Source organism: Mandrillus leucophaeus, unplaced genomic scaffold (genome assembly GCF_000951045.1).
Source record: "Mandrillus leucophaeus isolate KB7577 unplaced genomic scaffold, Mleu.le_1.0 Scaffold1839, whole genome shotgun sequence".
NCBI lineage: Eukaryota > Metazoa > Chordata > Mammalia > Primates > Cercopithecidae > Mandrillus > Mandrillus leucophaeus.
In genome coordinates, this window is record NW_012101853.1 from 110,305 (window position 1) to 123,804 (window position 13,500).

At 32.4% G+C, this 13,500-nt stretch overlaps 1 protein-coding gene across 1 annotated transcript in view; it reads left to right on the forward strand.

Annotated features, from left to right (window-relative positions):
• The window catches only part of LOC105538042 (regulating synaptic membrane exocytosis protein 2), a gene marked incomplete at its 3' end in the record, with an annotated part of 189,423 nt that overhangs the window by 24,371 nt on the left and 151,552 nt on the right, over positions 1 to 13,500 (forward strand). Inside the window, exons 2-6 of the mRNA XM_011977770.1 lie at positions 3,255 to 3,322; positions 5,172 to 5,291; positions 8,442 to 8,541; positions 9,356 to 9,479; positions 11,404 to 11,450. Of these exons, the coding sequence (XP_011833160.1) occupies positions 3,255 to 3,322; positions 5,172 to 5,291; positions 8,442 to 8,541; positions 9,356 to 9,479; positions 11,404 to 11,450 (459 nt within the window). The remainder of the gene's footprint in view (positions 1 to 3,254; positions 3,323 to 5,171; positions 5,292 to 8,441; positions 8,542 to 9,355; positions 9,480 to 11,403; positions 11,451 to 13,500) is intronic.

Here is a 13,500-nt window from a genome sequence, read left to right on the forward strand (position 1 = left end):
TCACAAAGTGCTGGGATTACACTGTGCCCAGAATATAGGACAATTTTTTTTTTTTTTGTCAATCAGAGGTTTTAACTTTAGTTTCAAATGGTTAAACAGCTTATGTTTTTTATTTTCAGAACAAAAGAAATTACATGTCTGCCTTTTTGGTAGGTTGCAAGCACAGAGGGAGAAGAGAAATTTTGAGTTGAATTTTCTTACTGTCACATAAACCATTTAAGAATTTTTATTTACAGGCTTCATACTGTTTTTTCTCTACTGTACAGATTTGTCAATGCTTTGTTGTGGGACACAACTGTATTTTGAAAGGGCTACAGGTTTTCTGAGACACAGATACTCTTAGCTTTTTGGGTAGCCATCCAGGCATGGGCATAAGTATCCTAGGAACTGGTCATCTCCATATACTCCAGTGTTTTTTACTAATATTGTAATTATGAAAAAGCTTGGGAAGCACTTCTCTGGCCCATAGGTTAAAGAATGGGATTCTTTCTACAAATTGTATATTGTTTGTGTTAGATAATAAAGCCTATTCTCTTTCATAAATGAGTTTCTTAAAAGAATTGTCTCCAGTAATTCTCAAACATCTGACCATAATCATCTGGAAGGCTTGTTAAAATACAGATTGCTAGGCCCACTAACAGTTTCTGATTCATTAAGTCTAGGGTGACACCCAGAATTTACATTTCTAACATGTTCCCAGGTGTTGCCGATGATGCTATTTTGAGAACTGCAATTTGAGAACCATTCATTTACACACAACTTTTTCTACTTTTCACTTCCCTTGGTTTTTTGGTTTCTTCAACCTGATTTTAATTTTCATCATTCTATCCAATTGTTCTTCCTGACATCTTTTCTAATCTTCATGGTTGCCAAATCCAATGCATATTTTTAACCTCCTCATCTTATTTGATATGTAAAAATCCTTCAGGATAGTTTATTTCTTCTTTGTTTTAGGCAACTCTATTTGATTTGGAGACCTCCCTCTGTCTCCCTCCTTCCTTTTTTTCTCTGCATGCTGTTTTTGAATCTTCTCTCTCTCCCCCCCTTTTTTTTTTCTCAAATCAAACCCTAAATGTCAGAATTCAGTTTGGGTTCTCTTCATACCTTATTTTACCCTCTATCCCTAAATGATCTCACTTACTCCTGTCTATATGTTAATAATTGCCAATTTATGTCTCCAGATCAAAACTTTAAGTTTTTTGTTTGTCTGTTTTGTTTTTTGAGACAGTCTTGCTCTGTCTCCAGGCTGGAGTGCAGTGGTGTGATCTCAGCTCACTGCAACCTTCGCCTCCAGGTTTCAAGCAATCCTCCTGCCTCAGACTCCTGAGTAGCTTGGACTACAGGTGTGCACCACCGCACCCAGCTAATTTTTTGTATTTTTAGTAGAGATGGAGCTTCACCACGTTGGCCAGGATGATCTCCATCTCTTGACCTCATGATCCATCCACCTCAGCCTCCCAAAGTGCTGCGATTACAGGCATGAGCCACCATGTCCGGCCAAAACTTTAAGTTTTATTACACCCTAGCCAGTTTCCTTCTTGTATGTGCACTAGGTTCAAATAATATATCAAAATTCAACCAACATATTTAATAAATTCTAAGACGAACATTTTTATATCCTGAAAGTTATGAATCCTATAGTCAATGGTGTCATATGTTTTATGAAATAGATTCCCTCTTACCCTTCCCTAACAAGAAGTGCTCTTCCTCCAATCTTCTCCATCTCATAAATTTTTTCTTCCATTCAGTTATTAATGCCAGAAACTGGGGAGTTAACCTTGACTCTTTAGTCTTTCTTAACACTCAAAAACATCTCAGTCCCTTTTTTCTTACCATGTCTATTGCTATTATCTTTATTCAAGCCATAACTACCTTTTCCAAGGGTTATTGTAAATGTCTTTTAACTTTTGGTGTCATACAGCCTAGTCTCTATGTAGTACTTATATTCATCATTTTAAAATGTTAATCAGATTATGTCACCATTACACTTAAAATCCCTCAATGCTTGAAATTTAAAATCTTTAATATGAAATAATTGACTTATCTAAGTTGTTCTGTGCTGCCTTACCAGTTTCACTTAGTACCATATTCTTCTTCATTCTTTTTAGTTCAGAAACCATTGTGTTCCTTCAGTTCTTTTATAGCACCATATCACATCTTTCAGTTCTCATCTTAAACATTATTACTTTAGGGGTGTTTGCTGACCCCAAAGTCTAAATTAGATCTTACTGTACTCTTTCATAGTGTCTTGTATTTTCCTATATGATACTGATGATTTGTTCTGTTTCTCTATCCCTACTCTGTTGTAAGCATATTTCATTGTTTTACCCTTTACAGTAGAGCTCAGCACAATACATAGCAAATGGAAGGTGTTCAGTATGTATTTTTAGAAAATAAAATTATAAATAGAATTTTAAAAGATATATGTGAATATATAGACTAAAAAGATATTAAAGATAACAAATATTTTATATTTTGAAATACTGAGCAAATAAGAAGCATATAAGTTTGGGAAATGGTGGATATACATTCTTAGTTGCCAGTTACATAAATTATCTGACAAAATTTTTTTAATTTACTTTTTATAAGAATGTGATTTCTGAAAAAAGTTGAAAAATTATTTCAAAATATTAAGTGATTCATGATGTTTAAGTAAAGTTTATTTTTACTAATATTGAATGAATCTGTTTTATAATTTTCATACAAATTACTATTTTGTGGAAACAATTTTTTTAACCACCCAAATTTCTTAGGAGGTTTTAGCATGATGAAGAATATCATACTGCATTTCAGAAATGGCATTTAATTATTTGGCTTTTTAAAATACTGGTTATTGGCAAACCAATGTAAACTTTTTAAATGTCCCTTAATCTTTGGAGAACAAACTCATGTCTTTAGACCAACATGGGAGTAAAAAAAATAGCATGAATAACAGTCATAGCTGATAGTCTTTTTCAGCATATACATTTTTTTGTTTCTATTTCTGTTTATTATTATTTCTCTTTTCACAGGACTTTTGTTCTGTAGGATCTGTCTAGAGATATAAACCTTATATTATACTTTCTATAAATTTTACTCATTTTAAATATTAGCTTTCTTTTGGCATATATATATATATATATTTATATATATATTTATACAGACAAAGTTCTTGAGACCAGACAGGATCACACAGTTTAAAATGTTTATAATGTCTCTGTCTGTCCCTTTTTTCACCATCTCCTTTACTGCGCTCTTTTGTCTGACTCTCACAGGAGACATGGATTACAACTGGTTGGATCATACGTCTTGGCATAGCAGTGAGGCATCCCCAATGTCTTTGGTGAGACATGTGGAGCCTTACTATTTAATTTTCGTTATCATTTCACTTTTCCTTTTTTATTTACACCTTTGCATGTTTCTTTTTTGTTTCTTTCTTTTTTTTTTTTTTTATCCCATACCTGTAGGGGACAGTCAAAAGGGAAAAAGAAAAACTAGTGAGCAGGCAGTTTTGTCGGACTCTAACACCAGGTCTGAAAGACAAAAGAAAATGATGTACTTTGGTGGCCACTCTTTGGAAGAGGATTTGGAATGGTCTGAACCTCAGATTAAGGACTCTGGGGTAGATACGTGTAGTAGCACAACCCTTAACGAGGAGCATAGCCATAGTGATAAGGTACTGAGATTGTGGAGCCTGCCTTTTAACCTGCTCATTCGGTCTTCGTTTGCTCTCTGTCACTCATTAAAACAGAACATAATAAAAGGACAGGGCATCTCAAGGGTCACTGTAGCATTTCTTAAGGTGCAGAAAAGAAAAACAAAACCAAACTAAACAAACAACAAACCAAAAAAATCTCTTGCTTACTTTGCTGTTTTTATTGTTTGACGGCATACCAAAAAATAAATATATAAAAATAAATCTTAGGAACAAAGGAATGTTTTGTCTTTTGTTGCATGAGAGAACTTTGTAGTGTTATTAAAAACCACAAATAATAAATAATTTTTGGATTGGCTTATTTGATTGCTTGCATATGTTTTCCTTGGGATGAAAATTAAATTATTAATAGTTTGAATCCCAGACAAAAGGGAGATAATTGGGACTGTTTGCACAGAAAAAGTTGTTTTTCTTTTTTCCCTTTCACTGTCATTTTGGTCTTTTGTTTTATTGTCATAGCATTTTAATGTAGTATTAATTAGTATTAGAGCCCTTGCCATCTGCTTTGATATTTATTATTTTTGCTTTTAGGATAGTGGGACTTTTGAAATCTTTTTACCATATAGATGCGATTGACTGGAACTTGCATTTTGCCTGCTAAATTTTGCATGAAGATATGCCTGTTACTTTTTGATAACTATGAAACTATGATTACACAAATCATTTACTTTCCTATTGAGCATATCATTCATAATAGAATAGTGTCATTATTTACAGAGGCCTTGGTTCAGCCCTGAGAAACAAAGAAACTACTAATGTTTTCAAGGTTATTTAACAATAGATATCATTGAATTATCTAGTAAAGGTAATTTACTAAATAGATCAGAAACCTGAAAGAATCATGAAAGAACCTCTGAGAAGTGAGAAATGTAATCTATTCCCACCTGTAAATGAAGCCTGTTTCTCTCCCATGCAGATTCAGTTGGAAATTTATTGGGATTTATGTACACTTCATTATTTTAATCTAGAAACCTCTTCAAAAAAGCCCTCATCATAGGGTCAAATTTAATGTTTTAATATGATTTGACTTTTTAATTGTTAATGTAATACAGTCTTTCAAAATCTTCCAAATGTGTTTGAAGAGGAAATTTTCATTTTTAAATTAATTCACTTGCATAGAATTTCAGTGTATCTTTTATACCTGTGAATTTTTATTTTTCAGCATGTAGATAATTAGTTGCACGCATTTTCAAAATTTCTCAGATTTTGTAGAGCTATTCATTATTGTGTTAGAGAACTGTAAGAACTGGAAGTAATTGGAGTTTGAAAAAAACTTTGAGATTATACTGAGGTTATAAGCATAATATAGTACACCCTTATGAGCAGTGCTTTGAAATGAAAGCTGGTTTGTGTAATCATAACACTGGAATTCTGAAGTTTAGAGAGGTCATACAATCAGAGACCATTTGTCATAAATTGACAAAATCATTTATTTATTTTGTATTTATTTATTTTGTTTGTTGATGCAAAATGTCAGCACCCTGTAACCTGGCAACCATCTAAAGATGGAGATCGTTTAATTGGTCGCATTTTATTAAATAAGCGTCTAAAAGATGGAAGTGTACCTCGAGATTCAGGAGCAATGCTTGGCTTGAAGGTATGTAATAAAATGTGTGATATTTTGGCTCTATACTCTTATAGGTTTACCCGGAAAGCAAAGGATAACTTTCAACCTGTACCAATTTAGTAGTGTATTTTTCCATTTTCAATAATTTGTGAAGATTTGCACTCATTATCTAAAACATTTCATTTTCCCACTATTATTTAAGAAGTTGCCATAATTCCACAGTAATACTTGTGTATATATAAATTTGGAAGACATTAAAAGTAACCTCATTAGAATCTACCTGAATCTGAAATACAGTGGTCAAACTCATTTTAACTATACAGTTTATTCTTTAAGTCTAAATCTGTGTTTATATTTTATTAAAGTGATAGTTTTTTATAATTACTCAAAATGAAAACTTGGGAAATGTAATATGTATATTACATATGTATATATATAATTTTGTATAAATGCTGTAAAATGTGTGTATGTGTGTGTATGTGCATATGTGCACTTAAGAGAGTACTGTTTGAATTCTAAAAACAAAAATAATTATGCTGGGAAATTAAATACAAATATTGATTTATGTTTTACTGTAAAATACCAGGAAATTATTTGGTAAATACATTAAATAGAGCTTTGTTTGGTTTTTGTGCATCTAGTATACCCAATTAAAACCTGAAATGAAAAAGGAATATGCTGGGTGTCATGGTTCATGCCTGTAATTACAGCACTTTGAAAGGCCCAGGTGGGAATATTGCTTTGGACCAGGAGAATATTGCTTTGGACCTACCTAGACAACATAGTGAAGTCCTGTCTCTACCAATTTTTTTTTTTTTTTTTTTTTTGAGATGGAGTCTCGCTCTGTGGCCCAGGCTGGAGTGCAGTGTTGTGATCTCGGCTCACTGCAACCTCTGCCTCCTGGATTCAAGTGATTCTCCTGCCTCAGCCTCCCGAGTAGCTGTGACTATAGGCGCATACCACCACTCCCAGCTATTTTATTTATTTATTTTGTATTCTTAGTAGTGATGGGATTTCACTATGTTGGCCAGGATCATCTTGATCTCTTGACCTCGTGATCCACCCACCTTGCCCTCCCAACGTGCTGGGATTGAACCACTGCGCTCAGCCCAAAAAATTTTAAAATAGCTGGACATAGCAGCACATGCCTGGAGTCCCAGCTACTGAGAAGGCTGAGGCAGGAGGACTGCTTAAGCCCAGGAGTTTGAGGTTAGAGTGGGCTGTGATCACACCACTGTTGCAGCCTGGGCAACAGCGTGAGACTCTGTCTCTCTCTAAATAAAGTAAATGTTTTAGAGCTAAGTCATTCCTATAAAAATTGTCCTGTAGAATATAAGAGATATTAGGAAACTTTGGATGTAGGTGGAAATGGGCTATGTATTAGGTCTTTCTTGCATTGCTTTAAAGAAATACCTGAGACTGGATAATTTATAAAGAAAAGAGGTTTAATCAGCTCATAGTTTTGCAAGCTTTAAAGGAAGCATGGTGCCAACATCTGCTTGGCTTCTGGGGAGGCCTCTGGAAGCTTACAATTATGGTCAAAGGTGAAGGGAGAGTACACATGTCACATGGCAAAAGCAGGAGCATGAGAGAGTGGGAGTGGGAAGCAAGGTGCCACATAGGTTTAAATGACCAGATCTTGGAAGAACATGTATTGGGTGGCATCCATGTACTTGCACTCACCTGAGCATTTTATATCTGTTATCCTAGTTAACACTCACAATAGATGAGAAATAGGCTTAGAGAGGTGTTTAACTTCCCCGTGGTCACAAGATGGTGATGATGGTGGAATTTAAATTCAGATTTGACCCATTTCCAGGGACAGTGAGATGTGCCTATAGTCCCAGCTACTTGGAAGGCTAAGGCAGGAGGATTGTTTGAGCCTAGGGTTTCAAGTCCAGCCTGAGCAAAATAGTGAGACCCTTTGTCTTAAAAACAATTTTTTAATCCAGAGATGCCTATTATAGTGTTAGAATAAAGATTAGGAAGTCTTGGCTTCAATTCCAAATACAGGAGTTACTAGTTACATGCAACTGGACAAATAAACTTCTCTTAGCTTTAGATTTCTTATCTATTCAATGAGGATAATTGAATTGTTGTAATATGATTAAATAAACAAACATACAGACATTTAGTAAAGTGCCTGGCAAGCTTTAAGATATCAATAATCATTATAGCTAGTGTAATTAATTAATTATTATTAATGTTTGTTAAGCCAAGAAAGTTTTTAAATATTTACTTAAGGATATAAGTCAATAAGAGCTATACATTTAATTTTCAGATTCAAAGATAGGACTCATTAGTTTATTAACTGAATTGCAGCTATGTGTAATTCACTGTAATTATGAAAAAAATGCATGGAATAAGATATACCCCATGATTTTTGAATTCAAATAACTTTCACTCTGTTTAGAAGAGAAAAATCAATTCATTTCAGTCAGTGAAGTTAGTTGCTATTATTTGCTTCACTTGCCATCAAATTGAGATATTTGACTGAATGGTAGTTGATTAGAATCAAAGCATTAATTTTGTAAGATATACAAGTATACATATGACTCCACAGCATTATTCCTAACATTTTTATTCATTTTCTAAAAGTTATATTTTAATAGAAACATAAAAATGAAAAATTGAGATTCAGATGGTCTGAAGTTTACATTACTTCTAATGCGATTAAGTAAATTTTGTAATTTTTTTCAAGTAAGATCCATCATCATTATGCACATTATCAGTGTTTCTAAAAGATTACCAATGAAAGTTTGGTGGTATATCCTAATTATAGTAAAAGAAACAAAAATTTTGTATTAAAGTATTTACATCTATAACTAGAAATGTTTATACAATTAATACGATACTGTAAAATATGTTTTTGGAAATGACAAAAGCAAGAATTTTAGAATAAGGACAAAAATTACCAATTGTTATGTTGTTTCTAAGTTATGCAACATTTCAGCAAATAATGGGTATTAAATGGCAAAACAGTTGGAATATGTGAAAAAGACCTAGCTTTTAGGGCACGTACTAACCTAATAGAGACAATAAATTATTTAAGAAATCATTTTCTGTACATTAAATTAGCATTTTAGATGTTGCAAATTGTTCTAGGTATTTTTTACCTGAATCTTCAACTATGCTCATTTTAACAATATTCCTGTGTTAATACTTTCCTCTTTTAAACAGGTTGTAGGAGGAAAGATGACTGAATCAGGCCGGCTTTGTGCATTTATTACTAAAGTAAAAAAAGGAAGTTTAGCTGATACTGTAGGACATCTTAGACCAGGTAGGGTTTTACCTTTGATTATTTACATTTAAACTGTCCAACTTTAGTAGTTATGAGTTATTTTCATTTATTTAGAAGTGATTTGACAATAACAAAGAGCTCATTTAACTTAGATATAAATCTCTATTCATTAATGGAAAGTCAAAACTATTATTTCTTGAGTCATAGTAGATCAAAATCATTTTTATGTTGACTATATCTTATTTTTTTCTGATGGGTATTCTAATCTGTATATAATATTAACCTATTTTGTTTCCCATAGGACCTTTTTCTTTTGAGAAAATTCTAACGTAGTTTAGAACAAACTTTATGGACAAAGGCATATTTCCTACCATGTGTCACCCCTTATCTCTTTGGTAATGGATACTATTGGAGAAATCCTTGAGTACCTTAAAGAGGATTTGATAATATACTAATTATTAAGATTTTTACAAAAGAGTTTAGAAGTGGAAACCCTTTACAAAAAAACAAGGTGCTCAGTTGCACATATATTGAGAAACCTAGAGTATAAAGTCATAAAATCTTTAAAGAGGCAACTGATTTTGATTGTTGCTTAGAATTTGAATTTCTGTTAAGAAATCACATAGAAATAATGTTTATGTAATTTTTTCTTCTAATCATTGTCTTTTTGTGTGAAATACACTAATCACCATGGTCATCAAATTTTGTGTCACTGGAACTGTTCTGAGTATGTTTCATATTGTATAATAGTTATTTTATCCTATGGAGTTTATTGAAGTTTAAGATGCTGTTAAGTGTAATTTATTGGATCAAATTTTCTTTATGAGATTATTATTACTGACACACACTATAGGTGATGAAGTATTAGAATGGAATGGAAGGCTATTGCAAGGAGCCACATTTGAGGAAGTATACAACATCATTCTAGAATCCAAACCTGAACCACAAGTAGAGCTTGTAGTTTCAAGGCCTATTGGGTAAGTTGGTTTCAGTATTTTATGTGTGTGTGAAGTTGAATACTGTTAAACTATTTGTAATGTGCCATTTAATAATTTCTGATTGCTTTATGGAAATAAATTATTTTGTAGACAGTAACTTTTTCTCTTTCCTTACCAAAAGCATCACACCAAAAATAATATCTCTTTATCTAATCATATAGATGGTAGAATATACAGTTACTTACAAAAGAAGAAATATTTACGTGTTTATTCATTTTATTGTAACACCTTAGACGGTGGTTATAGGATTTAGTAGGGGAAGGAGACTATAAATCATCTATAGTCTACACATTTTACATTTTTCAAAATAGAGATTTCAACATAGGAAAGCAAGGGCCAAAGGACATACTATTCCTAGATAGAGGTAATAGTTTATGGAAAAACATGACATCTTTTTTAACAAGGTGAACAAACAGACCCAAAATAAGCAAACATCAAAGTACTCTTTGGCTTTGTAATTTATACCTCTGTTTTATAATGCCTATGCATTAAATGTAATGCCTATAGACTAAAATTGACAATTTCCAAACATTGGCAATAAATGTTAAAGAGGCAACTGAATTACATTATATGCCAAGGCAAAATATATACTTGTATCAGAGTAAAAGTAACAGAAAAATATTACTGTTAGTGAATTATTAAATGCAGATTTAGGGTAAGAGCATTCTAGGGTAAAGCCTACAGAAATCATTTGTTGTAGAATAGTAATGTCCAGTGTTAATTCATTTAGGAAATGATGGGCCTGTATTATTTTTATCTCTTTTTTAAAAATGCTGAAGAAAACGACTTAGGGTGGTAGCTTAGTTTTATTGAAATGTTCCTTTTAAAGTATTAAATCTGGTACTTGAAATTGTATTCATTTTTTATTTTGTCTTTTCATAGTTTTGTATTATGATAAAACTGCAGTGTTTAAGATTAGTGTATTGATCAAATATATTTCTTGGTATTAAAGGATCTTCAAGTCTTGTTTTTGTTTAATATTTTAAATAATTTATAGTCCTTTATGTAATTTACTGAATGAATGTAACCATTAATATTTAATCCTTGTGTCAAATCTCAAATAAAAATATACACTTATTTTTGGTGTAAATATAGTTCCATGGTAATTTGAAATTTCCCCATAAGAAACGTGTTTGTCTTTTCTCAGTGATGTTACTACATTTTAAAAGTTTCCGGTGGCTCATGCCTGTTATCCCAGCATTTTGGGAGGGCGAGGCGGGTGGATCCCTTGAAGTCAGCAGTTCAAAACCAACCTGGCCAACATGGTGAAACCTTGTCTCTGCTAAAAATACAAAAATTAGAGTGAGGCAGGAAAACTGCTTGAACCCAGAAAGTGGAGGTTGCTGTGAGCTGAGATTGCGCCACTGCACTCCAGCCTGGTGACAGAGTGAGACTCCATCTTTAAAAAATAAAAATAAATAAAATAAAATAAAATGAAAGTTTTAATCACAACATGAATATTTTACTTTTTATTTTGGTGATATTTTATTTGTACTTTAATGTTACTGATTTAGAACAGCAGGTAAAACCAAAGAACAGAAGAGAATAAAAACCTATCTGTAAAACTTATCTTGTTTAATACAAATTTTTTATACTGGATAATTGTGCAGTGAGACACATAGAAAATAAAGTCTGTTTTTAAAAGTATGCTATGGATGCATATGAATTTTATTTCCTTTTAAATAGTTGAGGTTGGCCCAGAATACTTTTATGAGCAATAAGTACTAAGGCTTGTTTCTTATTTATATAATACCACTATTATACACAGTTTTCTTCATTTTACACTGTCCTATTAATAGGTTGATAATGTTAAAAAATATGAGTTGTATTAATTGTTGAAACAGTTTCTCTTTCTTTCTTTCTTTCTCTTTCTTTTTCTTTCTTTTTCTTTTTATCATTTCAGAGATATACCTAGAATACCTGATAGCACACATGCACAACTGGAGTCCAGTAAGTTTTATTTATTCTAGAAGAAAATGTTATTTATAATTGCATTCATCAGAGGTCAGATGAAGTATTTAGCTAGTAATGTGAAGTAAGAAATATGATACCCTTACTATCAAGTATGTAAGCATATAAAGATGGAAAATTTAGTATTATTTCATGTCACTGTGGGAAAAAATACAAAAATGTAGAATATTTTAAGTTTTTTTAAAACGTATTGTCTTCTTACAGATTTTTAGATAGCATGATTAAGGTATACTGCAATAAACTGCACATACTTAAAGTACACAATTAGGTAAGTTTTGACATACATATATACCTGTGAAACCATCATCCCAACAAAAAATCATGAACATAGTCACTGCTCCCAAAAATTCACCCCCAAAACTTCCCCTAGTTTTAAGATTTACTGTTTGTAACCTCATCCTCATTAAGTAGGGGAAGATGCTTAGAATAAACTAGTGAATAATTACATTTATTCTAATTTATGTTTTTGGAAAGTGGGATAACAGTTCTGATTTAACATCAGAGGAGTAGTGGAACAATAAATACATAAGTTTAAAGTCAAATTTATCTATAATTTTAAACATTATTTTTAGTGGTATTTCAGATGTTAAATTATTTTTTTTCAATGAAGTAACTTTCTTTATTGATTGAGAGTACAGTAAGGGATACTGGGAGAGAGGAAAAAAAGGATTGCAATTTGAAATATGTTGATCAGGATAGACCACACTGAGAGGGAAGGATTGAAGGAAACATTTGGAGTGGCTGCCTGGGGGGAAATCTTTCCAGGTACAGGATGTGTGGATGCAATGGCAAGAAAGCCTAAGGTGCGTTTAAGGAAATTCAAGGAGGCCAGTGTAGCTGAATGGAATGAGCAAGAGGAAGAATGGTATGAATGAGGATAGAGGAATAATGGGCAAATTGCATAGGCCGTGTAACCCACTGTAAGGACATTGGCTTTTACTTTCAGGAAAATTGGGAGCTATCTAGGATGGTTTTGATACTTAGTGTTAAATACTGGCTACTAGGTTGATACTTAGATACTTAGTGTTAAAATCTGGCTACTAGGCTGCAAATAGATTAATAGAGTCGAGGGTAAAAGCAAAGATACTAGTGAGAAGGCTAATCTAGTGGTAAGACAGTGGTGACGTAAACCATGGTGGTAGCAATGAGGATGGTGAGAAGTGGTCAGATTCTCTATATACCACAATAATTGAGAATGCACTATTAAAATAGATGTATTTTAACTTTCATATTTACAATTACAAGTTTCTTTAAAGTCTTTATCAGAGTAGTCCTTTGAATGCCATAGCTCTATACTTTAAAATATGGTCCCATGACTTATTTGATTTAGTATCTTTGACTACGTGCTAAATGATTTTATCCAAAGAATATCATGATCACATAAAACTGTAACATAAATAATCAAATTATAATTATTATAAAATGATATTATCATCATATCCTTATTGCTACCATTGTATTTAGTACTTATAACTGTGCTTGATGTTGTACCTATACCATCACATTTAATTTTTACAACAATCCTATGGGGTAGGTTAAAATTTTTATTCACCTTTATTACATCTCTCAGATATTGTATGAGCAACATGGAAACCTTTATCTTATTTTAGCTGTTTAAAAAGACCCTAGGCTATAATTCCAAAATAGTTTCTGAGGAGACAGGGGTCCTTTCTCAGATTAGATCCAATCTTTTATTCTTTAAACATTGATGTTTTTCCAAGCCCCTGTCCTTAACCATCTTTATTCCTGGTTCCTCAATAAATTCTTTTCTTCTTATGGTTGTAATTGCCAGCTGTATGACTTCTAAGTTTACATTATCAAAAGTAGGTATCATTGTCCCTACATGCCTGGATGTTCAAAGAATACATTCTGTTGTGTCTTCTGCTGCCTGAAGTTTAACAACCTTTATTGTAAAAACAACAACGACAACAACAACAACAACAACAACAAAACCCGGCTTCTTTCTTAGTAGAAAGGTTTCATTTGTCCTACTTGCTAGTAATATAAAAGGTATCACTGTTACTTCTAA